General features: G+C 43.2%; 1 protein-coding gene across 3 annotated transcripts in view; it reads left to right on the top strand.

Moving 5' to 3' along the window:
• CREBBP (CREB binding protein) overlaps positions 1–25,646 on the top strand; it is a 169,084-nt gene that overhangs the window by 63,269 nt on the left and 80,169 nt on the right. For all 3 annotated transcript variants that reach the window (XM_059692949.1, XM_059692948.1, XM_059692947.1), the window contains exon 3: positions 8,194–8,370. In XM_059692949.1, coding sequence (XP_059548932.1) covers positions 8,194–8,370 — 177 coding nt within the window. The remainder of the gene's footprint in view (positions 1–8,193; positions 8,371–25,646) is intronic.

Raw genomic sequence — 25,646 nt, 5'->3', positions numbered from 1 at the left:
GCTGCTGCATCACTGATGACAGATTTTACATCAGGTTTATATTTCGTGACCTTCAGAGATATGCACAAGGTACTACTTTCATCCATCAGGCTACTCCTATTACGAGACTTAACAAAATTCATCACTGAGAACAAAGATTCACAAGCGTATGTGGATGAAACCAAAACACTGGTCGGATCTAGGAAGGCAGGGAGAGTTAAGGCAGAAGCATAGAAATTGCTCTTCCCCTCTCCCGTCAATCCATGTCTATGGTCTTTAAGATAACTTGTTATGTAAAATTATTTATTTATCTAAGATGCACCTACACTGAATTTATTTGAAAAATAAAAAAGTCGATATTAAGAAAAAAAAATTGTAAATGGAAGATTATAAGAGAGGGTTTCGCGTGCCAGCAAAAGTTACTGGTGTGCCATGTTTGGCATGCGTGCCAGGAGTTGCCCACCCCTGTTCTATACCCTTTCAGTTTGGTCTAAACTCTTCAATATCTGTGTTATAGTAGCACAGGTACATTGTAAATGATTCGAGCAACTTTCCATTCATGTTTGCAAGTTGACAGTTATATTTTTCTAAGCTTACTACCTTAATTGATGAAGTGAGTTAGGTGAGTAGTAGAAGTAGTCTCTGGGTTTGTGGAGATAATCTTTCTATTCTTTGGAAGCTCAGAGCTTGTTTTCTTATTTTTATAGCTGTCATATCATGATACAAGTAGAAAATGAAAATATTTGTCCCACACACTGAGGTCAGCAGAGGAGACTGTTTGCAGTCAGAGGTGATCACTGAGGCTGATGAATCAGTATTTTAGTACACCAGTTGGGAAGCTCTGGGTTGGGGTTTGGCTAGGACCTTGTACCAAAGCCAAGGATTTGCTGGCCCAATGGATATAGATAGCACAGAGGACCTCCCATATATGCTGTCTATGGGACAGAAAGCTATCGTCATCCTGTAAAACCAACTCCAAGGGCATATTATGTTAAACCTTTTAGCATGGGTTGTTCACTTGCATGCTTGTCCACTCCATGACTGTTCATTCCAACTAGTAGCTAAAATCCTTATGGCAGATGCTGAGAAGATAGAAAGGAGACTGTTATTCCTGACTTTGCTATTTCCCCTCCAACTAATAGTGACTCTCATTTGTGCCTGCCTTAGAACTGGCCCACAGTTCTTTGATTTTTCTCTGTTCTTGGGGCCAGTGTAGGGGTTTTTGTTCCCAGGTACTGCCTGATACATGGTCTCTTTTTGTTTGGTTTCTTTTCCAAATAGTAATTAAGCACTCATTATGTGCTGGGGCCCAAGGACACAGAGATGTATATTCGAGGAAGGCAAGTTTTATCCTGGTTTTGTGTCTAAGACAGATCCAGGATGGATTGTTATAAGTATTATTATGGCAGATAATACCATTGAGTCATGTAGGTTTTTTATTCTTTCCATAGCATATCTGTAGTACATGCTTTTGCCAAAGTAGAAAGAGAAGCATTGTCTATCCCAGGGGTGGGCAAACTTTTTGACTCGAGGGCCACAATGGGTTCTTAAACTGGACCGGAGGGCCGGAACAAAAGCATGGATGGAGTGTTTGTGTGAACTAATACAAATTCAAAGTAAACATCATTACATAAAAGGATACGGTCTTTTTTTTTTTTTTTTTTTTTTAGTTTTATTCATTTCAAACGGCCGGATCCGGCCTGCTGGCCGTAGTTTGCCCACGGCTGGTCTATCCCTTTTCTGTGGATAGCTGTCACTCACGTACTTGCCAGACAACTCAGACTTCAGCAGTTCTTGATTGATGGACCAAGTATCGCTAGAATTTGCTCCAGGTACTGTCTTTGCTTCGGTAATAAAGGCTATTGTAGGCCTTGTTTAGTTTTTTCTCCCAACTAATAAAGAGGTTTTCTCATCAGGTTTCATACTTTAGAGTCCCCATCCTTGGGGGAGAAGGCAGGTAGGCCTCCAGATCTGGCACTAGTATTTTTTTCCTCTTCTTTTTTCCTAGTTTTTTCTTTCTTTGTACACAGGGACTAGTGTAGCTCAGTTGGTTGGAGCGTCATCCTGTACACCAAGGAGTGATGGGTTTGATTCCCAGTTAGGTCTCATACTCGGGTTGCAGGTTTGTTCCCCTGTTGGGGCGCATGCAGGAGGCGGCTCGTCAGTGTTTCTCATGCTTTCCCTTCCTCTCTCTTAAAAAAAAGTCTTTATTCTCTTTTTGAAATGATTGATTGATATACTTGGTTACAAGAATGCTTTCTCATGGGAAAACGTGGTAGACCTATAAGACATTTTTTAATTTAGATTTCATTATAGGAGAGCTTGCCTTTTTAGGTACTTAATACAGTTAACTTTTCCTGTTTTCTCAGATTGAACTTGAATTAATGCTTAAAAGGGCTCTGGATAAAATGGAATAAAAGGAAATTTTTAACATGTATGGGTTGCTGCTGAATAAGACAATGTAAATATTCCATAGGTTTTAATTTGTTCATATTTTATATAAATGTTACCATCAACTTAACAGTTGCTTATTTCTGCTGTTCTGCTTTATGAATTTTATTGAAAAGATTACATGGTGTTTCTTAAGCAGCTATACTCAAATCCTGGTTAACTTCAGTTGAAAATAAAGCCAAATTTACTAAATTGTCATCAAATAACTGTCAGAAAATTAGAGTAAATATTTTTGTCTTGATTTGACTATTTTCTTATGAGTATTGATGTTAAAAATATGTGTGTTAGCCTAGATTTGGGAATGTTCAATCTGATAAAAGGACAATATATGTAGAACAGGAATTAAGAAATCTAGAAGTCTCTAAAAGCTAATGGCTTTACCCACTCTGCAGGCTAGGACTAGAGAATACCCTCTGGTTCTACCAGGCTCTGCCAGGAAATGGTTTGGGACCCAGGGTCCAGGGTGGAGACCTTACTTAGGAGCTGGGCAGCAGTGGTCAGTTGGAGGACTGTCCTTTGGTCCTCCTCCCTGTTAGCTCTAACCGGTTACAGACAGGCTGGGATTGACCCTGGACTGAGAGACCTGAGCCCTGACCTTAGTTAGAGTCTGACCTTCTGCAGGTAGCCTTGACTTGTTTTGGTTCGTCTGTAGAATGTATTTGTTCTAGGCTGGGGAGGGGAAATTTTTCAATTTTTTAAATGTATAGTCAGTCCCTATTAGCTGGACGTTCGTTACCTGCCATCAGGTAACGATGGCAGGTAGCAAAGTTTGACTTTGATTTTTACCTTGGTTCTTGCACCATGAGGATCAAGACCACATTGAAATAGTTTTCTTCACTATTGAATAGCCAAAAAGAAAAAGTGAAAAATATTCCTGATGAAATATATCAGATTGTTCCAAACACCCTGGAACACTTCAGTGCAGACAGAAAGTGCTTTGCCCCAGAAGTTGACCAGACAAGTTGTATTCAAGAGACCAGACAGACCCACACCCACCCCATTTTCAACCTGGCAAGGTGATCATATGAATGTTGTAAAAATATTTGCAATGTTTTAAAAACAGGTTTTTTGCAACATGTTGGGTGAACTTTGAGACCCACAGGACCCCTTTGGAAGCTCTTTGGTCTCTTGCTATTTATTTCCCTCTACACTGAAGGGGGTGACTAGAAGCACAAACTATCTATCCTTCCCCTCCCTCAGCCGCTGTCTACTTTGGTTCGTTGATGCTAGCGACTTCCAGTGAAACTTGGATTTTCTTTGTCCAATTGGTGGTTATAAGAAGTGAGCTCCATGACAAGGAGGAAAATTGCCTCTGCACAGAACTAGGCTTGGCTCACAGCAGGAGCTTAGAGAATACAGGCAACCCCCACTTTTTAAAAAATCCTTACCCAAAGATACCTATTGATGAGAGAGAGAGAGAGAGAGAGAGAGAGAGAGAGAGAGAGAGAGAGAGAGAGAGAGAGAGAGAGAGAGAGAGGAGAGAGAGAGAGAGGAAGGAACGGGATTGAACCTGCAACCTAGGTATATGCCCTAACTGGGAATCGAATCCTCCACCTTTTGGTGAACGGGGTGATGCTCCAACTAACTGAGCCACCCTCCATGGCCAAGTATCCCCCACTTTCGGTTCACATTATGCCATTTTGCTTTTGTCAAAAACCTACATTAGTACCTATTTTCAAACTGAAAGAAATTTGAAAAGGATTTTTGCTTTTACAAAAAAAGGTGAAAAGTGAAAATAGCATTCAGCAGTTGTTCTGCAATAAGCCAGGTGCTTGCACCGAAGGTAGCCCAGCTGAGCTCCTTCCCCAGGAGCCACACTCAGCATCTCAGCATCAAGCCACTGTAGCTTTGAACTATGTTTGTGAGCACCTGGGCTTTCTCTTGATGTTGTTCATCCATTAACAAGATGTATCCTAAGGTATCAGAAAAAACCTAAGAGAGCTCACAATGGTGTTAAGTTTAGGGTAAAACTGGGTGTAATTAAGTATTTAAAAAAATATATTTTTATTGATTTTTTTTAAGAGAGGGAGGAAGGGAGAGATAGAAATATCAGTGTGAGAGTGAAACATGGATCAGCTGCCTCTTACATGCCTCCTATCTATGTGCCCCCCTACTGGGAATCGAGTCTGAAACTCAAGCATGTGCCCTGACCAGCAGGGGACAGTGCCCAACCCAACTGAGCCACACCAACCAGGGCTAATTAAGCATTTTGATTGTGGTGAAATAATCACATTGTGTGTGCATTGAACTTGCCTGTGTTTACCATTCGTATTATTTACACATGTGCAGAGAGCAAGGATCTTGAAAGCTGCCTAAATTATTGGTTCTGCTAGTAACAAAGTGGTCTCTCTCAGTTGATGTTCAGTAATAGATAAATTAGAAAGCCTGTTGCTTGAATTGGATTGGTAGGTGGTGCAAAGTGTGGTGTGTATTCTATCATATCACTAGAGGCCCGGTGCACGAAATTTGTGTATGGGGGGTTGGGGGGAAAGGAAGGTCCCTCAGCCCGGCCTGCACCTTGTCCAATCCAGGACCCCTCAGGGGATCTCCAACTGCTGGTTTAGGCTTGATCCCTGCAGCCTAAACCGGCAGTCGGACATCCCTCTCATAATCCAGGACCGCTGGCTCCTAACTGCTTGCCTGTCTGCCTGCTTGATTGCCCCTGACCTCCTCTGCCTGCCGGCTTGATTGCTGCCTAACCGCTCCCCCGCTGGCCTGATCGCCCCCAAGCTGCCCTCCCCTGCTGGCCTGATCACTCCTAACCACCTCTGCCTCAGCCCCCACCACCGTGGCTTTGTCCGAAAGGAAGTTGGACATCCGGAAGATGTCCGGTTGACCCGGTCTCATTAGCATATTACCCTTTTATTAGTATAGATTCCTGATTTTACTGTATGTTAGGTTTAAAATTTGTTGTTGTTAATCCTTGCCTCAGGATATTTTGCCATTGATTTTTAGAGAGTATAAGGAAAGGCAGGGAGGGAGGAGGAGAGAGGGGTGGTGGGTGGGGGTGGGGAAGGAGGAGGAAAGGGAGAGAGAGATGTGAGAGAGACACATCAATTGGTAGCCTACTGCATGCACCCAACGACCTGGGCCAGGGATGGAACCTGCAGCCCTTCAGTATACAGACCAGCGCTTTAACCATTGAGCAACACCAGCCAGGGCAATGTTAGGGTTATTTTAGGTTGTATGTATTATTTGGTATGTTACTTTTTGGGTCTGGGAACACTAATTTTTTTTTTTTCATATATAAGTTGATGATAATTTCTTCTTCACTTTACAGCATTTGGTTTACAAAAGGTTTCATACAAACTCTACTTTTAGATAGTGGGGGAAACCTGAACTGGCTAACTGCAAGAATGGATTGGATTCAAGGAGAGGTGAATGGATGCATATGTCTTCTGAATATGTGGTCCTAGTAAAGATATTTTAAATAAAATTTAAGAAATAGAAATTATAATTATGTTTTTTTAGCCCCAAATTATTGGGCCTGTAAGAAGTGTTTCAGCAATTTGATTTTATGGGATAAAAAAAATTCTGAGAGAAGTAATTGTTACGTGGAATTTATTTAATGTATCTAATGCTTTCTGAAAATACAAATTCTTGCTTCAGATCAGAGTTTTGGATAATAACTACAAAAACCTAGTTGAAAATCAGCCCTAGCTGCTTTTGCTCAGTGTATAGAGCATCCGCTTGCGGACCAAAGGGTCCTGGGTTCATTTCTGGTCAAGGGCACGTACCTCGGTTGTGGCCTAGGCCCTGATGAGGGTGCATGCTGGAGGCAACCGATCGATGTGTTTCTCTCTCATCGATATTTCTCTCTGTCTTTCCCTATCTCTTACACTCTCTCTAAGAAGTCAGTGGAAAAATATCCTTGGGTGAGGATTTAAAAACAAAACCCTAGTTGAAAATCAGAAATGCCCTTTATATTAAAAGTTTACTGAGCTGCCATATTACCTTGATTAAGTCATCAGAACTCAAAGTTGAGCCTAACTAGGCTTTTTGAAGAATTTTTTTTAATTCAAGTTGAATTTGAGTTTTAGTAGAATTTAAATTTGTTTCTGTTTACTCAAGTAAAGCAAATAGGGCAAAAATGGCTGCTAGAATATGTTCACTTTCAAAAAGGTGAGAAATATCGGCTGAAAAAGCTACATGTGGAAACCACCTGTACATATGAAAATGCACAGAACGAGAACATTTTTGTTACACTAGATTGTTTTTATTTGTGTTTTTATATGGACATTTCAGCATTGCTTTGTTTGCAACCTAGAATTTTAGAGCTTCAAGAAAAAATGCAATTCATCTTGTTCAAGACACAGGTCTTACAAATGAGGATCTAAGTTTATAGACGAGGAATGTAAGTTACCCAGTGTGACTGGGCTAGAGCAGGCCGGAGTGAGATCTCTTGAATGAGTACAACTTACCCTAGGAGGTCTTTCCTGGGGGGCCCCTTCCTCCCAGTTTTCAAACATCCAACACACCAGGATACCTGGAAAGTAAGAGTGAGCACCACACAGCAGGTGGAATGCTACAACTTTGAGAAAGAGCACAGGTAGGCAATGAGAAAAGCCAGTCTTTTAATGATTGGTTTCTGTTTCTCCAGAGGAGAGGAGGGTGAGCATCAGGATATCAATTTGAGGTTTCCCAAATTCACTCCTGTGGAGGTTGGGGCTGAGGTGTCCAGAGGGAATCCTGTTGACTAAAAGAGATTCCTGACGTGTGTTGGCTACAGGCCCTTACAGAGGCATAGGTGGGAGTTCCTTCTTCCTGTTTTTGCCTTTATCTAGTATATATTTTATATTTTTTCACTAATTTTATAATGGGAAATTTCATTTAATATTAGAGAGGATAATATAACAATTCCTCAAATGCATACCTGTTATCTATTTGGGAGTTACCAACATATGGCCAGTTTGTTATCTAGGCTTCTTTCCTATCAGTACATCTTGCCTCACTAGGTTATTTTTTTATTTTTATTTTTTAATCCTCACCCGAGGATATTTTTTCCATTGATTTCCAGAGAGAGTGGATGGGGTGGGGGGGAGGGGGGGGGAAGGGTAGAGGGGGAGAGAAACATCTATGTGAAAGAGACCATTGATTGGTTGCCTCCCACACGCCCCCACTGGGTCTACTGACCTTGCAACCTAGGTACATGCCCTTGACCAAGAATCGAACCCGAGACCTCTGGTTTGCAGGCTGAGGCCCTAACCACTAGGTCAAACCAGCCAGGGCCTCACTAGGTTATTTTAAAGCAAATCCCAGACATTATATCATATCTTTGTCAGAGTTTCTACTGCATGTTTTAAACTAGTAGAAACTTAGCTTCAATCTGATGGGGATACCTAAAAGAAACTATTTACTTAGAGAGTAATTAAACTGAAGGAGCTTCCCTTTATTAATGATTCTAGAAGGTTTTGTTCTCTAAATGATTTTCTTAATGCATTAGTGCCACTGTTGGGGTGGGGGAATTGGGTGATGAGTATGGCTGAGGGTAAGGATGGGAAATTGCTGGCTCTTAGTAGGAGGAGGCAGATGTAGCTGTTGAGAACAGCTTTATTAGCCTTCTGCCTCAGTGTGTCACTGTTTGAGCAAGTTGCTCTGTTCATAATTCTGACTTGAACCCTGAAAATAAGCCTTTAATTTGTAACTGATATGAAGCTTTTATAGGAAATAACAATTTTTGCTTCCCTGGGTCAAAGTGAGCATACCTGAGACTCTTTTATGTGTGATTTTCCCAATATCTGATGTTGCCTCTTTTTGTTTCAGATGGGAATGACTGGTAACACAAGTCCATTTGGACAACCCTTTAGTCAAACTGGAGGGCAGCCAATGGGAGCCCCTGGAGTGAACCCCCAGTTACCCAGCAAGCAGAATGTGGTCACTAGTTTGCCTCCCTTCCCTGCAGACATCAAGAATGCTTCAGTCACCAACGTGCCAAACATGGTAAGTTGCCCGTGGCTCTCAGGGCTTTGCTGGGTAGATTTTATTGTGCTGATAGTAAAGATCTGTAACTAAAAGTGTGTTGTAGGTGATAAGAAAATAACCCATACTTCTTCTGAGTAGCTCTCTCTCAGGGAGTTAACATTTTCTGTGATGAGCTGGCAATCAGAGGGCTAGGTAGAGGTTATTCAGTCAGTCCTCCCAGGCTCCCTTTGTGGAGAGAGAGGGTTCGTGACTGTTAATCGCTGTTCCTTTCTCTTCAGTTACCCTCTTGATTCAGTAGTATAGCCAAGAGAATCAAGAAGCAGGCTTTTCTCACACTTTCTATCTGTTAGTGGTTGAGGCTGTCAGTAGAAGCCCATTGATTTTTGTTACAGTCAAACAAAGAGCATTCATCTTCCAAGGACTATATCATGTCTGTGAGACATGGTGTGTCTGACTTGTTGTTATAGGGGTTCGCATGTCTTCATTCTCTCTGAGATTTCACCTATAAAATAGGTATTATCCTTGTAACCTCTCGGCCTAACTAACCAAGATCTTTTGGGAAAATAGCTCCTTTTGCACTGCAAAATAGACTCTCTCTTCATTCCAAACAGTAAGGGGAGGTGTGTGTGTTTTTGTTAGACCTCACTGTGCACTCGCAGCTGCTAAATGTTTGAGGCTGGAAACAGCCAAGTCTTTTCTTCCCTGGGCTTGTTGCTGGGAACCTGCCCTTCCAGGATTGTCTAGTTTCAGCCATACACATCCAGAACCTAAAACAAAGCCTCCTTCTCCCCTAGCTTTCCCTTCAGAGCTCTGGAGGCAGCAGTCTGCATCTGGCACCCACATTCTCCCTAATCTCACCTGCCTTTCCTTTTCCATTCCTCATTAGGAGGACGGTAGCATGGACTCCAGTTCTAGCAGTCATCACCTGAGTTTGCTCAATGACCTGGAGCACATTTTGGTTTCAGAGTAAAAGCATTTGCTTTTTCACAGCCATCCTGTATTTCATAGTCTGGTAAACTCTGACTTAATATTTTCCTCCTTTTCTCTTTTCAAATCTTTTCCAGCCTCACTTCCCTATCCTCTCTTCTTTACCTACAACTTGGTGATGGAATCCTTTTACTCCACATTCCCTTTCTTCCTGTGCTGATCCAGGGGACTGAATTTCTGAAAGTGGTACATTTATCAGGGTCAAATTCAGACTTGACTAGAAAGAGGCATCTGGTTCCCTTCACCTGTGCCAGGGCTAGAGGGGACAGCCCTTTGGTCTGGAGCAGGGCTTTTCTCTCCCTCAGCACTGTTGACAATTGGGACTGGATCATTCTCTGAGGTGGGGGATGTCCTGTGCATTGTGGAATGTTTAGCAACATCCCTGGCCTCCACCCACTAGATTTCTCATAGCACTCTCCCCGTCTCCCCTATCTTCCTCCCACAGTGGCCCCTGGTGAGAAGCCCTGCTCTGGTGTCTGGTTAGGGGAAGCAGTAGCAACAGCACCTCATCCTTTTGTCTGTTTTTGTGACATCTAACAGAAATAAACCCAGTTTTTTTCCTCTTACCTTTTTCTTTGTCTCTACCTCTCCCTTTCTCTACCCATTCTGCCTGTCATCTGCACTGCTTTTCCAGCTGCCACTTTCCCACCAGGAGAGCAGACTTTGAGTGAGCTCCTCAGACTTTTACCAGGGCAGGGAGTGGTGCTTTACCTGTGTGTGTATGCTTGTGAGGCAGAGTAACCCAGGCATAGCCTTCATGCTGTAGAAGCAGGAACGAGAGGGGTCTGGGCAGAGAAGTGGGACGACATCTCAGTGCCATCATGTCATGTTCTGTGTTTTATCTTATTCCTGCAATAGTCTCTTTGAAAGACATATTACATGTCCCATTTTACAGATGAGGAAGTTGAGGGTCTGAAGAGTTTTAGTTTGTTCAAGGCTCAGTAACTTCCTGTCTGCAAAGCCCAGAGCCCTTTTTAATTATTTCTGGTGTCATGTTTTGGCAGCTCCCAGTCCAGGGAGTGCTTTACTAACCCCTGTTCCCATCATTTGTTTGCAGTTCTTGAACATGTTCTTCCTTGAATTTTCTAAATTGTGCCTGACCCTTTGGAATCATAGATTTTGGCACAGCGAGGGGAAGCAGTTAAGAAAAATCTAAGTCTCATTAATGAAAAAAGAAAAATACGAAGCCTTGAATTTATTTATGTGTTTTGTCATGCTATAAGGAGTAATCATTTGAAGTCCAGCTGGATTCAGTGTACCAAAGAGGGTCAGGATTCTGATGCCTTATTAGAGCTCTTCATGGAATGATTTAAACCACTTGGTCATTGCCTTTCTCCTCTCCTCATTTCTAGAGGATTTCAACAACATTGGGCCGAGTTAAGAAAGTGGGGAGGTGGCCATTCCTTTAATTTGCCACATTTATTGCATGCCATCTCTGGGCCTAGGTGCACCTGGAATGCAGATGTGTGTGACATAGAGTTTACCTTCTTTCATGAAATTGGGGGGAGGTGGTGATGGAGAAAAAATAATTACAAAACCAACTGCCCCAACAGGTTTGAGTAGTATGCAGTGGTTGAAGTTGACACAGGAACCTCCTTAGATGGAGCCATTGGAGCAGCTGCACCACAGAGGGAGATTTGAGGGCAAGATCAGGAGAGCAGAAGCCATGAAGACACCAGGGCACTTGGTTGGAGAGCATTGGCTTATGTAGGAACTGGCAGATGTCCAGTGGGAAAGGTGGCTCTCAAGTGAGGGGAGAGCCGTGGGAGTGGATGTTGGGGGTCAAATAGGAGCCAGTTCAGGGAGGGCCATAGGGTGGTACTGACTACTGCAGTGGTCTGGGCGAGAGGAAATGGTAGTTTGTATGTGGTTGATCACAGTAGGGACAGGAGACTAGATGACAGTCGCCACTAGATTATGTGGAGTCATCATGTGAGACGACTTGTTGGGTGGAACCATTTACAGAGCTGGGGAGGAACAGACTTGGAAAGGGATGACAAAGAGGTGGGCATCAGTAATTACACTTGTGTTCCTTTTGAGATACTTGTGAGATGTCCAGGTGGGGATGTCAGGCACACCGGCGGGCATACAAGTAGGGTATCCGCTGTCCATGTGGGAGCTGTGGTAACCATAATGCAGCAGGGGCTGTGAAGTGAACAAGATCACGCAGGGGGAGAAAACCCGAGAGAGAGAAGGTCAAGAAGGAACCACAAAGGGGACAGCCAGGGGATGATGTCCTGCAGCCGAAAGAGGAGGATGTTTGAACAGAAGGAATTGGTGCAGTGGAGGTGATTAAGATGAGGGCAGAAGAGCATCACTGGAATGTGCAGGTGAATCTGTGGGTAAATCATTGTCTACTGAGAGTTAAATGTAACCTGTAGTCATGGAGACCTACAGATGAGGGTGCTCTGTTGTCATCTTCTGGGATAGGATGGCTGCAGGAGTTCTGAAAAGCTCAGGGCTCCTGTTGCATATGGGGTCATTGTTGAGGGCATACATATTCTCAGTACAATGTTCAAAAGCAAGTAGCACATATTCCTAAATGTTCTGATGTATCTCATTGATGTATCTGTCTCTGACCATTTTATTTGTAATTTCTTACCTTTCTATAATTTTGGAAGTTAGAAATTTCCCTCTGTCATCTATACTAACAAAAGGGTAATATGCTATTTAGACCGGGAGACCGGCCAGGGAGGGCAGTTGGGGGCCATCAGGCCAGCTGGGAAGGGCAGTTGGAGGCCATGAAGCTGGCAGGGGAGGGCAGTTGGTGGCGAGCAGGCCAGTGGGGGGCGGGGGAGGCAGTTGGTGGCAAGCAGGCCAGCGGGTGGGGGGGGCAGTTGGGGGCAAGAAAGCTGGCGGGGGGCAGCTGGAGGAAGAACAGGCCGGCAGACAGAGTGGTTAGGGGCGATCGGGCAAGTGAGCCGTTAGGAGCCAGTGGTCCCGGATTGCAAGAGAGATGTCCGACTGCCGGGTTAGGCCCGATCCGGCAGTCAGACATCCCCTGAGGGGTCCCAGATTGGAGAGGGTGCAGGCCAGGCTGAGGGACACGGCCTCCCCGTGCATGAATTTCGTGCACTGGGCCACTAGTCTATATAATAAAAGCCTAAGTGACCGTTATAACAGAATGACCAGAACAACCGGTCACTATGATGCACACTGACCACCAGGGGGCAGATGCTTAACACAGGAGGTGCCCCCGGTGGTCAGTGCACTCCCACAGGGGGAGTGCCGTTCAGCCACATGCCGGGTTCATGGCTGGCGAGCGCAGCAGCAGTGGTGGGAGCCTCTCCCGCCTTCATGGCAGCGCTAAGGAGCAGCAAGCCAAGCAGTAAGGAGCAGCTATCAGGTGGGCGGTAAGGAGTGAGGGGTCTCAGACTCTGAGAGGGCTCCCATACTGCAAAGAGGGCGCAGGCTGGGCTGAGGGGCACGCACGCACGCATGCACGGATGCATGGATGCACAATTACGTGCACCAGGCCTCTAGTATTTCATAATTATAAGATGCACATGTTTGTTTGGTTTTTTTACATTGTAGCATATATGAAAACAGGACTTTTAGAAACAGTCAAGTTTTAGAGCTTATAAAATACAGTATGTATGCTCTTTTAGTTGCTCATAATTTGAATTCACAACACTATTAAACATATATTCACTGTACAGCTTTCCAGGACAGCTTACATGGATAAAAGAATTTTGAAGGTATTTAAATTTTACTGCCCTAACTCCGTGGTCGGCAAACTGTGGCTCACGAGCCACATGCAGCTCTTTAGCCCCTTGAGTGTGGCTCTTCCTAAGCCTTAGGAGTACCCTAATTAAGTTAATAACAGTGTACCTACCTGTATAGTTTAAGTTTAAAAAATTTGGCTCTCAAAAGAAATTTCAATTGTTGTACTGTTGATATTTGGCTCTGTTGACTAATGAGTTTGCCGACCACTGCCCTAACTAGTTTGGCTCAGTGATTTGGTTCAGTGGATAGAGCATCAGCCTCTGGACTGAAGGATCCCAGGTTCAGTTCTGGTCAAGATCACATGCCTGGGTTGCGGGTTTGACCCCTAGTAGGGGATGTGTAGGAGGCAGCCAATCAATGATCCTCTCTCATCATTAATGTTTCTATCTCTCTTTCCCTCTCTCGTCTTCTCTGAAATCAATAAAGATATTTTTTTAAATAAATAAATAAATTTTACTGACAAAAGAACAGAAGCAAGTTTGAGGGGAGGGACGATTATGTCATCTTTCTGTGGATTGGGGTTGAGGTCTAACGGGCTGCCTCAAAGGAGAGGCAGGCAGCAAATTGTGGGAAGAGAAGTAGTTCCAAGGCAGTCCTCTGAAAGATTATGTCACCTGATTTCTGGTGACCCTGTCCTTCCATTTTTATCAGAAAACATCTTAACACAGAATGAGGGAGCGTTTGCAGGAAGGAGGAAAACGGGCTCCAGGTGGGACTGAGTTGTCAGTTAGGTTATTGCTGACCTTCATGACAGTCAGGTCCAGGTTGTTTTTAAAGGAGCATTGTTTGGAAGTGGGACACATCTTGGGTTTAATCTGAGAAAGGGCCTCTTCATTAGGTTCACCCAGGGAGTCTCCTGTTGGGCCCGGGATGTGGTCTCCAACAAGGGTAATTTCGCATAGGAAGTTCTTAATGTGTGACTTTTTTTTAAGAATTACATTACGGAGACTTTACCATTCTTAAAGTTGTAACACAGGAGATTTATCAGGAGTGCTCCTTATTTAAAACTAGAGTCCCAATGCCTGAAATTGGTGCAAGGGGCTCGGCCCTCACCGCCCCGGCTACCTCACGACCCTGCCCCTGACCCACTGGTCGTTCCGGAAGGTCATCCCAGAAGGTCATTCCACTGTCCAGTCTAATTAGCATATTAGCTCTTTATTATATAGGATTGCTCTTGAGAGTGGTGTTAGGATTTGTTTCAGTTGTGTGTTAGAGAATTGACATGAAAAATTTGGATGAGGCTCCTAGGCAGCTACTGGTTCAGGTCTCTAAATGGAAAGAAAGTGGGACTAGTGGACATCTGTTCATGCAGGGGAGGTTTATACAGAATTGTCTTCTGTGTCCTGCCAGAATAACATATCTGGGACAGTGCCACTGGCAGCAGATGGGTGGCACGCCATTAGCCATGACCCTTGCAGGGGTAACTGTTCATCTCAGAGTTAATTCTGTGTTTCTCAAAGTGTGTCTGTGGGCCCACGCTGCATCAGTGACTGGTTCCTGGGCCCCACCCAGTCCTGCTGGTTCACACACTTTTAGAGCAGGGATTTTCAACCTTTTTCATCACATGGCACACGTAAACTAATTACTAAAATTCTACAGCACACCAAAGAATATATTGTGTTTTATTGATCTGACAAAAAATATAGATATACAGTAGTTTTGAGAAGTCAGTGCCCCTGACTAAATAGTCAGTTAATTGATGTTTTAAAAATTCTTGCAGCGCACCAGTTGAAAATCGCTGTCTTTTTATTTATTTATTATTTTATTTATTATTTTTTTATTGTTTTATTGCTTAAAGTATTACAAAGGGTATTACATATGTGTCCTTTTTTTTCCCCCCCGCCCTTGACAATCCCCTGGGCTCCCCTATCCCCCAGTGTCTTATGTCCATTGGTTATGCTTATATGCATGCATACAAGTCCTTTGGTTGATCTCTGACCCCCCTCCCTCCTGCCCCCCAACCCTCCCCAGCCTTCCCGCTGCAGTTTGACAATCTGTTTGAGGCAGCTCTACCTCTGTATCTATTATTGTTCATAAGTTTATAATGGTCTCTATTATCCATGAATGAGTGAGATCATGTGGTATTTTTCCTTCATTGACTGGCTTATTTCACTTAGCATAATGCTCTCCAGTTCCATCCATGCCATTGCAAATGGTAAGGGTTCCTTCCTTTTTAGAGCAGCATAGTATTCCATCGTGTAGATGTACCACAGTTTTCTAATCCATTCATCTACTGATGGGCACTTAGGCTGTTTCCAGATCTTAGCTATGGTGAATTGTGCTGCTATGAACATAGGGGTGCATATATCCTTTCTGATTGGTGTTTCTGGTTTCTTGGGATATATTCCTAGAAGTGGGATCACAGGGTCAAATGAGAGTTCCATTTTCAGTTTTTTGAGGAAACACCATACTGTCTTCCATAGTGGCTGCACCAGTCTGCATTCCCACCAGCAGTGCACGAGTGTTCCTTTTTCTCCACATCCTCTCCAGCACTTGTCGTTTGTTGATGATAGCCAGTCTGACAGGTGTGAGATGGTACCTCATTGTTGTTTTGATTTGCATCTCTCGGATGATTAGTGACTTTGAGCATGTTTTCATATGTCTCTTGGCTCTCTGAATGTCCTCTTTTGAAAGGTGTCTATTTAGGTCCTTTGCCCATTTTTTGATTGGATTGTTTGTCTTCCTTTTGTTAAGTTGTATGAGTTCCCTATAAATTTTGGAGATTAGGCCCTTATCAGATATGACATTGGCAAATATGTTTTCCCACACAGTGGGTTTTCTCGTTGTTTTGTTGATGGTTTCTTTTGCTGTGCAGAAGCTTTTAATTTGGACATAGTCCCATTTGTTCATTTTCTCTTTAGTTTCAAGTGCCCTAGGAGCTGTATCAGTGAAGAAATTGCTTCGGCATATGTCTGAGATTTTGTTGCCTTTGGATTCTTCTAGAATTTTTATGGTTTCCCGTCGTACATTTAAGTCCTTTATCCATTTTGAGTTTATTTTTGTGTATGGTGTAAGTTGGTGGTCTAGTTTCATTTTCTTGCATATATATGTCCAATTTTCCCAACAACATTTATTGAAGAGACTATCTTGGCTCCATTGTATGTTCTTGCCTCCTTTGTCAAATATTAATTGAGCATATTGGTTCGGGCCGATTTCTGGGCTCTCTATTCTATTCCATTGATCTATATGCCTGTTCTTGTGCCAGTACCAGGCAGTTTTGAGACCAGTGGCTTTGTAATACAGCTTGATATCTGGTATTGAGATCCCACCTACTTTGTTCTTTCTCAGGATCGCTGCAGCTATTCGGGGTCTTTTTTTATTCCAGATGAATTTTTGGAGAGTTCGTTCTAGATCTGTGAAGTATGCCGTTGGTATTTTAATGGGAAGTGCATTGAATTTATAGATTGCTTTGGGTAGTATGGACATTTTAATGATGTTGATTCTACCAATCCATGAACATGGTATGTCCTGCCATCTGTTTATGTCTTCCTATATCTCTTTTTTCAATGCCCCGTAGTTTTCTTTTCTTTTTTTCTTTTTTTATTGCTTACAGTATTACAAAGGGTATTACATATGTGTCCCTTTTTTCCCCCCGCCCTTGACAATCCCCTGGCCTCCCCTACCCCCCAGTGTCTTATGTCCATTGGTTATGCTTATATGCATGCATACAAGTCCTTTGGTTGATCTCTTACCCCCCTACCTCCTGCCCCCCAACCCTCCCCGGCCTTCCCGTTGCAGTTTGACAATCTGTTTGAGGCTGCTCTGCCTCTGTATCTTATTATTGTTCAAAAGTTTATAATGGTCTCTATTATCCATGAATGAGTGAGATCATGTGGTATTTTTCCTTCATTGACTGGCTTATTTCACTTAGCATAATGCCCTCCAGTTCCATCCATGACGTTGCAAATGGTAAGAGTTCCTTCTTTTTTACAGCAGCATACTATTCCATCATGTAGATGTACCACAGTTTTCTAATCCATTCATCTACTGATGGGCACTTAGGCTGTTTCCAGATCTTAGCTATGGTGAATTGTGCTGCTATGAACATATGGGTGCATATATCCATTCTGATTGGTGTTTCTGGTTTCTTGGGATATATTCCTAGAAGTGGGATCACAGGGTCAAATGAGAGTTCCATTTTCAGTTTTTTGAGGAAACTCCATACTGTCTTCCATAGTGGCTGCACCAGTCTGCATTCCCACCAGCAGTGCACGAGTGTTCCTTCTTCTCCACATCCTCTCCAGCACTTGTCGTTTGTTGATTTGTTGATGATAGCCAGTCTGACAGGTGTGAGATGGTACCTCATTGTTGTTTTGATTTGCATCTCTCGGCTGATGAGTGACTTTGAGCATGTTTTCATATGTCTGTTGGCTTTCTGAATGTCCTCTTTTGAAAGGTGTCTATGACCTGTAGTTTTCTGAGTAGAGGTCTTTTACCTCTTTAATTAAGTTTATTCCTAGGTAGCTTAATTTTTTTGGTGCGATGGTAAACGGGATTGTTTTTATAATCTCTCTTTCTGAAAGTTCACTATTGGTGTATAGAAATGCCTCAGATTTCTTGGGGTTAATTTTGTATCCTGCTACATTGACAAATTCATGTATTAAGTCTAGTAGTTTTTTGATGGAGTCTCTAGGGTTTTGTATGTATAATATCCTGTCGTCTGCAAATAAGGACAGTTTTACTTCTTCTTTTCCAATTTGGATGCCTTTTATTTCTTCTTCTTGTCTAATTGCAATGGCTATTACTTCCAGTACTATGTTGAACTGGAGTGGTGAGAGGGGGCATCCCTGTCTTGTTCCTGTTCTTAGGGGAAATGGTGTTAGTTTTTGTCCATTGAGTATGATGTTGGCTGTGGGCCTCTCATATATGGCTTTTATTATGTTGAGGTATGATCCTTCAATTCCCACCTTGCTGAGAGTTTTTATCAAAAATGGGTGTTGGATTTTGTCAAATGCTTTTTCTGCATCAATTGATATGACCAAGTGGTTTTTTTCTTTCAATTTGTTTATGTGATGTATCGTGTTTATTGATTTGCGGATATTGTACCATCCTTGCATCCCTGGGATAAATCCTACTTGGTCATGGTGTATGATCTTTCTGATGTACTGCTGGATCCGATTTGCTAAGATTTTGTTGAGGATTTTGGCATCTATGTTCATGAGGGATATTGGCCTGTAATTCTCTTTCATTGTGTTGTCTTTCCCTGGTTTTGGTATTAGGGTGATGCTGGCTTCATAGAATGAGCTTGGAAATGTTCCTTCCTCTTGAATTTTTTATAGTAGTTTGAGGAGGATAGGTTTTAGTTTTTCCTTGAATGTTTGGTAAAACTCCCCTGTGAAGCCGTCTGGTCCTGGGCTTTTTTTTGCTGGAAGCTTTTTTGATGACTGCTTCAATTTCTTCCATAGTTATTGGCCTATTGAGATTTTTAGGTTCTTCCTGGTTGAGTTTTGGAATGTTGTATTTTTCTAGGAATTTGTCCATTTCCTCCAGGTTGTCTAGTTTGTTGGAGTAGAGTTGTCCATAGTATTTTTTAACAATCATTTGTATTTCTGTGGGGTCTGTTGTTATTTCGCCTCTATCGTTTCTGATTTTGTTTATTTGGGTCCTCTCTCTTTGCTTCTTGGTGAGCCTGGCTAGAGGTTTGTCAATCTTGTTTATCCTTTCAAAGAACCAGCTTTTGGTTTCATTGATTTTCTGTATTGGTTTTTTTTTTTTTTTTGGTCTCTATGTCATTTATTTCTGCTCTAATATCTCCTTCCTTCTGCTCACTCTAGGGTTTTCTTGTTGCTCTCTTTCTAATTCTTTGAGTTGTAGAGTTAGATGATTTACTACCATTTTTTCTTGTTTTTTGAGATAGGCCTATAGAGCTATAAACTTTCCTCTCAGGACTGCTTTCATTGTGTCCCATAGGTTTTGGATTGTTGTGTTTTCATTGTCACTAGTTTCCAGGATGTTTTTAATTTCTTCTTTGATCTCATTGGAAACCCAATCAATATTTAATAACATGCTATTCAGCTTGCAAGTGTTTGAGTATTTTGGGTTGTTTTTATTGTAGTTTATTTCTAATATTATGCCATCATGGTCTGAGAAGATGCTTGGTATGATTTCAATCTTCTTGAATTTGGGGAGACTTTGTGACCCAATATGTGGTCTATTTTTGAATCTGTCCCATGAGGATTTGAGTGGAATGTATATTCCGTGGCTTTGGGGTGAAGTGTTCTGAAGATGTCAATTAAGTCCATCTAATCTAGTGAGTCATTTAGGATTGCTGTTTCTTTGCTGATTGTTTGTCTAGAGCAGGGGTGGGCAAACTTTTTGACTCAAGGGCCACAATGGGTTCTTAAACTGGACCGGAGGGCCGGAACAAAAGCATGGATGAAGTGTTTGTGTGAACTAATATAAATTCAAAGTAAACATCATTACATAAAAGCATATTGTCTTTTTTTTTTTTTTTTTTTTTTTAGTTTTATTCATTTTAAACAGCTTGTCTAGAGGATTTATCCAGTGATGTCAGTGGTGTATTAAAGTCCCCTACTATGATTGTATTGTTGTCTATCTCTCCTTTGATATCTTCCAGGAGTTTTTTTTATGTATTTGGGTGCTCCTGCATTGGGTGCATATATGTTTACCAGGGTTATATCTTCTTGTTGTATTGATCCCTTTAGTATTATGAAGTGGCCTGCCTTATCTCTTGTTATGACCTTCACTTTGAGGTCTATTTTGTCTGATATAAGTATTGCTACCCCAGCTTTCTTTTCCTTTCCATTTGCCTGAAAGATATTTTTCCATCCCTTTACTTTCAGTCTGTGTGAGTCCCTTCTAATGAGGTGGGTCTCTTGTAGACAGCAAATGTATGGGTCATGGTTTTTTATCCATTCAGCCACTCGATATCTTTTGGTTGGAGCATTTAGTCCGTTTACATTTAAAGTTATTATTGAAAGGTACTTGTTTGTAGCCATTTCTTTTTTTGTGTAGCTGTTTTCTTTCTGAGCTTTTTATTTCTTCTTTTTACACCAGTCCCTTTAGCATTTCTTGCATTGCTGGCTTGGTGGTGATAAAATTCCTTAGCCTTTTTTTGTCTGTGAAGCTTCTTATTTCCCCTTCAATTTTGAATGATATCCTGGCTGGATAGAGTATTCTTGGATTCAGTCCTTTGCTTTGCATCACTTTGTAAATTTCCATCCATTCTTTTCTGGCCTGATGTGTTTCTGTTGAGAAATCATTTGATAATCTAATGGGAGATCCCTTGTATGTAACTTTCTGTCTCTCTCTTGCAGCCTGTAAGATTCTCTCTTGGTCCTGAACATTTGCCATGGCAATTATGATGTGTCTTGGTGTGGGTCTTTTCAGGTTCACCTTGTTTGGGACTCTCTGGGCTTGTGTGACTTTTTTCTTCCCCACCTCAGCGAAGTTTTCTGATATTATTTCTTCAAATAGGTTTTCTAATCCTTGTTCCTCTTTCTGTTGTTCTGGCACCCCTATTATTCGTATGTTGTTTCGTTTCATGTTGTCCCAAAGCTCCCTTAGGCTCTCCTCCTGTCTTTCAATTTTTTTCTCCAATTGAAGTACAGTTTGGGTGTGTTTTGCTTCCTTTTCTTCTAATTCACTAATTCAGTCCTCCGCTTCTCCTAGTCTACTGTTGATACTTTCAATGGTGTTTTTTATTCCACCTATATCGCTCTTCATTTCTTTTTGGGTCTTACATAAGTTATTCATTTTTTTCATCTGTTTCTTCTTGCTTCTTGCATAAGTTGTTGATTTTTTTCCTCCATCTGGTTTATGCACTCCAGGACCCTTATTCTGAATTCTTTTTCTGTCATGTTGCATGCCTCTGTATCGCTTAGCTGCTTTTCTGGGGAGCCTTCCTTTTCTTTCCTTTGGGGGTTTCTTTGTCTACCCATGTTTGATCTCACCGACATGTCTAGATGTTGAGTCGTTCAGTGGCTGCTCCCTGGGTGGCAGTGGCTCCTCGGGCTGTGGTTGCTCCCTGGGCGGTTGCAATAGCAGCTGCTCCTCAGTTGGCAGCAGCTCCTCTGGTGGGTGCTGTTCACAGCTGTGGTGGCTCTTCTGGCTTGTGGGGGGAGGCTTCACGTACAGCTGCTATTCCTCAGACAGAGGGTGTGGTGATCAGGAGGCTGCTGTTGCTTGGATCTGCTGCGTTGATTTAAAGGCACAAAACACCACACAACAAGGCACAACGTACCAGGCACTGAACACAAATGTTTTCACGATATTAATAACCCCAAATAAAGGTGACCACACAGCTGCTGTTTCTCAGACTGAAAATCGCTGTCTTAAAGGAAGGGTGGTGGATCTGTTTTTGTGGTCACTATTTACAAAACTTCAGTTTTTTGTCTTTATCAGTTTCCCAATGTATGTCTCCTAATTCCCTATAAAGCAGTTCAGGATAATTGCCAAATAGATATGCTTGTTCTCTCTTACACTAGAATATATAGATTTATGTATTTATTTATTTAGTTAGTTTAGTTAGCTATGTAAGTTAGTTAGTTTATTTTTCCATTGACTTTTAGGCAGAGTGAAAGAGAGAAGGAAAGACAAAGAGAAACATTGATTGGTTGCCTCCTGCACAAGCCCTGACCAGAGCCCGGGCCAGGGAGGAGCCTACAATCAGGGTACATGCCCTTGACTGGAATCGAGCCCAGGACCCTTTGGTCTGCAGGCCAACACTATCCACTAAGCCAAACAGTCTAGGGCTGGAATCTGTAGTTCTAAATAAGCTCCTCCAGTAACTTTGATGTGGAACAATGATTTTCAACTAGAATGCCACAACAATTTTTAAAACATGCAGTACCCAACACAAACAATAGCTGTATGGTGTGAATAAATCAAAATTATACCTACATTTTTTGGCAGATGGACAAGAAATATTTTTTTGGTGTGCTACAGAATTTCAGTAATTAGTTTATGTGTGCCATGAGATGAAAAAGGTTGAAAATTGCTCATGTAGAATGTTTTCAGAGCCACTGTTCACTGCAGTATGAGTGACCTATTGCCCAGCCGTCCCTCTGTGGAGTGGCCTTACTTTGTTGGTCTTTATGTCCCCTGCAGTACTTCAGGTTCCCCTGTCCTGTCTCCCCCTTGTTGCCCTACCTACACTAATAAAAGACAAAGATGCTAATTGACCGTACCTTCGCTATACCCACCAGCCAATCAGAGCGACTATATGCAAATTAAGCCAACCAAGATGGCGGTCAGCAGCCATGGAGCTGGAGCAAGCAAAAGGCTTGGTTGCCCCAGTGATGGAGGAAGCCAGGCTTCCCGCCTGCCCTGGCTGGCTGTGGCCTCCGCAAAAGGCAAAAAAGTTTCAATTATAGCTCCTGCTTCCAGCCAGCCCCCACTGGGAGCTTGGGTGCCTGGGGGCCGTGACCAGCCTGCATACGGCCATCAGCCCCTCACCCAGAATGGCCATACCCTCATGGGGTGAGCGTCCCCACTGGGGGGTTTGGCCAGCCTGCAGACAACCATCAGCCCCTCACCCAGACTGGCCACACACTCATGGGGTGAGGGTCCCTGCTGGGGGGCTTGGCCAGCCTGCAAACAGCCATCAGCCCCTCACCCAGACTGGCCAGGGACCCCAGCAGGACCCTCCACCCTGAAGGGGGTGTGGCCAGCCTGAAAACCGCCCTCAGCCCCTCACCCAGGCTGGCCAGGCACCCCAGCGACAACCCCCACCCTGAAGGGGCTGTGCCAGCCTGAAAACAGCCATCAGCCCCTCGCCCAGGCTGGCCAGGGACCCCCAACCTTATCCGGGACACCCTTCAGGGCAAACCAGCCAGCCGCCACCCATGCACCAGGCCTCTATCCTATATAATAAAAGGGTAATATGCAAATTGACCCTAACAGCAGAGCTACTGGGAATCACTGGTCACTATGACACACACTGACCACTAGGGGGCAGACGCTCAATGCAGGAGCTGCCCCCTGGTGGTCAGTGTGCTCCCACAGAGGGAGCTCTGCTCAGCCACAAGCCAGGCTGACGGCTGCCAGTACAGTGGTGGTGGTGGTGGGAGCCTCTCCCGCCTCCTCAGCAGCATTAAGGATGTCCAACTGCACCTAGGCTTGCTCCCTGCTGGCAAGTGGACATCCCCCGAGGGTTCCCGGGCTGCCAAAGAGATGTCTGACTGCCAGCTTAGGCCCAATCCCCCGGGGAGAGGGCCTAAGACAGCAGGTGGTCATCCTCCAAGGGGTCCTAGACTGTGAGAGGGCACAGGTTGGGCTGAGGTACCCTCCCGAATCCATAAATTTTTGTGCACCGGGCCTCTAGTTCTCTCATAATTTTCTGTCTCCAGTCTCTCTTCACTGAGGAATCAAGGCATGAACTGACCCAGCAGGTTAAGCCTTATATACCCAAGGGCTTCCCTGCAGAGAAGCTCATATTCCCATAATATTGCACACTAGCCCCTTGTCCTTCACAAGCAGGTATAATCACTGATGCTCTGAATTTCCCTCTACCCTAGGACTAAGGAGAGCACTTCCGTTCCTTCTTGTGGAAACATGAGTAGTCATGTCAGCTCTTCACCACGAGAGCAGTTTCTGTAGAGACTATGAATTGTGCCTCAATAATTGAGTTGGCAAACATGAGAAAAGGTTGGGAAGTAAGCATTTGTCCATAATTATTAGTAATCCAAGTGTTTGTGTAATTTTAGGAATTCTGTTAGTCTCATCTTACTTGCCTTCACCTGAGAAAATGTATTTATGGGGCCTTTGAAGAATAACTTTTAGTCTAAATTCTTATCAGTAGCTGTATAAAAGCCTTTCTACTGCTTAAACTCAACTCCTTTTGGCTGGGAAACATAGCCTAAGCACAAAATATGTTATGTTACAATTAATAGGAAGCTATAAATTGAGAATATTTAATGAAGTCCCTTGATGTCAGACATAACCATAGGTTTTACAAGTATTCAATAAAAGCCACTTAACTTTGTTTCCAATATGGGTTCCCATTAACCAACAATATCTTTACTAGAGTGTGATTAGTTTTGTCCTTTTTTCAGTGAAACCTTCTAGGTCAGCAGTCACCAACCTTTCAGACCTCTCGGACCACCAGTGGTCCGCAGACCACCGGTTGGCAACCGCTGTTCTAGGTGGAAGCATAAATTATCTCTAGAGACATTCAGCTCTTTCACTTCACGTAGAGACCCAGTAGGAAGATTCCTCTTGTCTAAACAAGTTGTGCCGTGTACCTTCAAGCATCTAACATCAGAACTTCTGCCTGCCTGTTAGATGCACATACTGGGGATGTAGACCAGGCATTTCTGAGAAGTAAAGTGACTGTTAGAAGACCTTGGTAAGATAGTACATGTAATGGGTCTGGATGGGGACAATCATAGCTACCAAAGTTATAAATGTAATGCTTTATTATATCTGAAGGGTCATTAACCATGGCATTATTTTCAAGGCCCTAATCACCCTAACTTTTACCTTTTCCAATAATCATCTGAAATGGCCTTAAGGCTCAAGTCACTAAAACCAATTTTTTATTCAAATGGTTAATTTACCAAGTTATCAAAAAGTTAACTGTAGCCCTGGCCAATGTGGCACAGTTGGGCATTGTCCTGGGCACTGAAAGGATGTTGGTTCAGTTCCGGTCAGGGGACATGCCCAGGTTTCGGGCTTGATCCCCAGTAGGGGGTGGGCAGGAGGCAGCTGATCCATGTTTTGCTTTCACATCAATATTTCTCTCTCTCCCTCTCCCTTCCTCTCTCTCTAAAAATCGATGAAACTATTTTTTTTAAACTTAACTGTAATAAATACTTTTGAAGAATCTGTCTGTATATATTGACTAGAGGCCTGGTGCATGAAATTTATGTACTTGGGGCAAGGGGGGGTCCCTCAGCCCAGCCTGTGCCCTTTTGCAGTCCGGGAGCCCTTGGGACATCCTCCGGCAGTTGGACATCCTTAGCGCTGACATGAAGGTGGGAGAGGCTCCTGCCACTGCCACTGTGCTCGCCAGCTATAAACCTGGCTTAGGGCTTCTGGCTGAGTGGCGCTCCCCCTGTGGGAGTGCACTGATCACCAGGGGGCAGCTCCTGCATTGAGTGTCTGCCCCCTGGTGGTCAGTGCATATCATAGTGACCGGTCGTTCCACTGTTCAGTTGATTTGCATATTGGCCTTTTATTATATAGGATGGTATACAAGAAGAATATTTCTTAAAAGTTTTTAGTAAATTGGTAATTCTTCTGAACTGGTTATTTGGTCAGTGGACCTGGTGCCTTTTAAGACTCCTTAATTCAGTTGAGACATGGTGGCCTGATTGGCCATTGGAATTGATCCAGTACCTTCAACCTTATAGGGTTTCTTTGTGCAGTAGTAGGTAACCACTCACCCCCACTTGACAGTCCAACTCTCCAGTTCAGAAGGAAGGATTTGGGGGCAGGGTAGAGAGTTGAGAGAGGGGATTGTTTGTCCATTTATCAGTCCCACTACCTTTGCCTTTTATCTCGCCAATTGAGTTTTCTTTCTTGACTTAGCCATTTGTTTTCCACCGTAAGATCACAGTTCTGATTTGGAAGATTATTTAGAAATCATTTTGTTCCAACGTAAGGTAGTTTTAAGTTAT

The sequence above is a fragment of the Myotis daubentonii genome, chromosome 4 (genome assembly GCF_963259705.1).
Source record: "Myotis daubentonii chromosome 4, mMyoDau2.1, whole genome shotgun sequence".
In the NCBI taxonomy this organism is placed as follows: Eukaryota; Metazoa; Chordata; class Mammalia; order Chiroptera; family Vespertilionidae; genus Myotis; species Myotis daubentonii.
The sequence above is the reverse complement of the archived record's forward strand: the minus strand, read 5'-3'. Positions and strand labels throughout refer to the sequence as shown.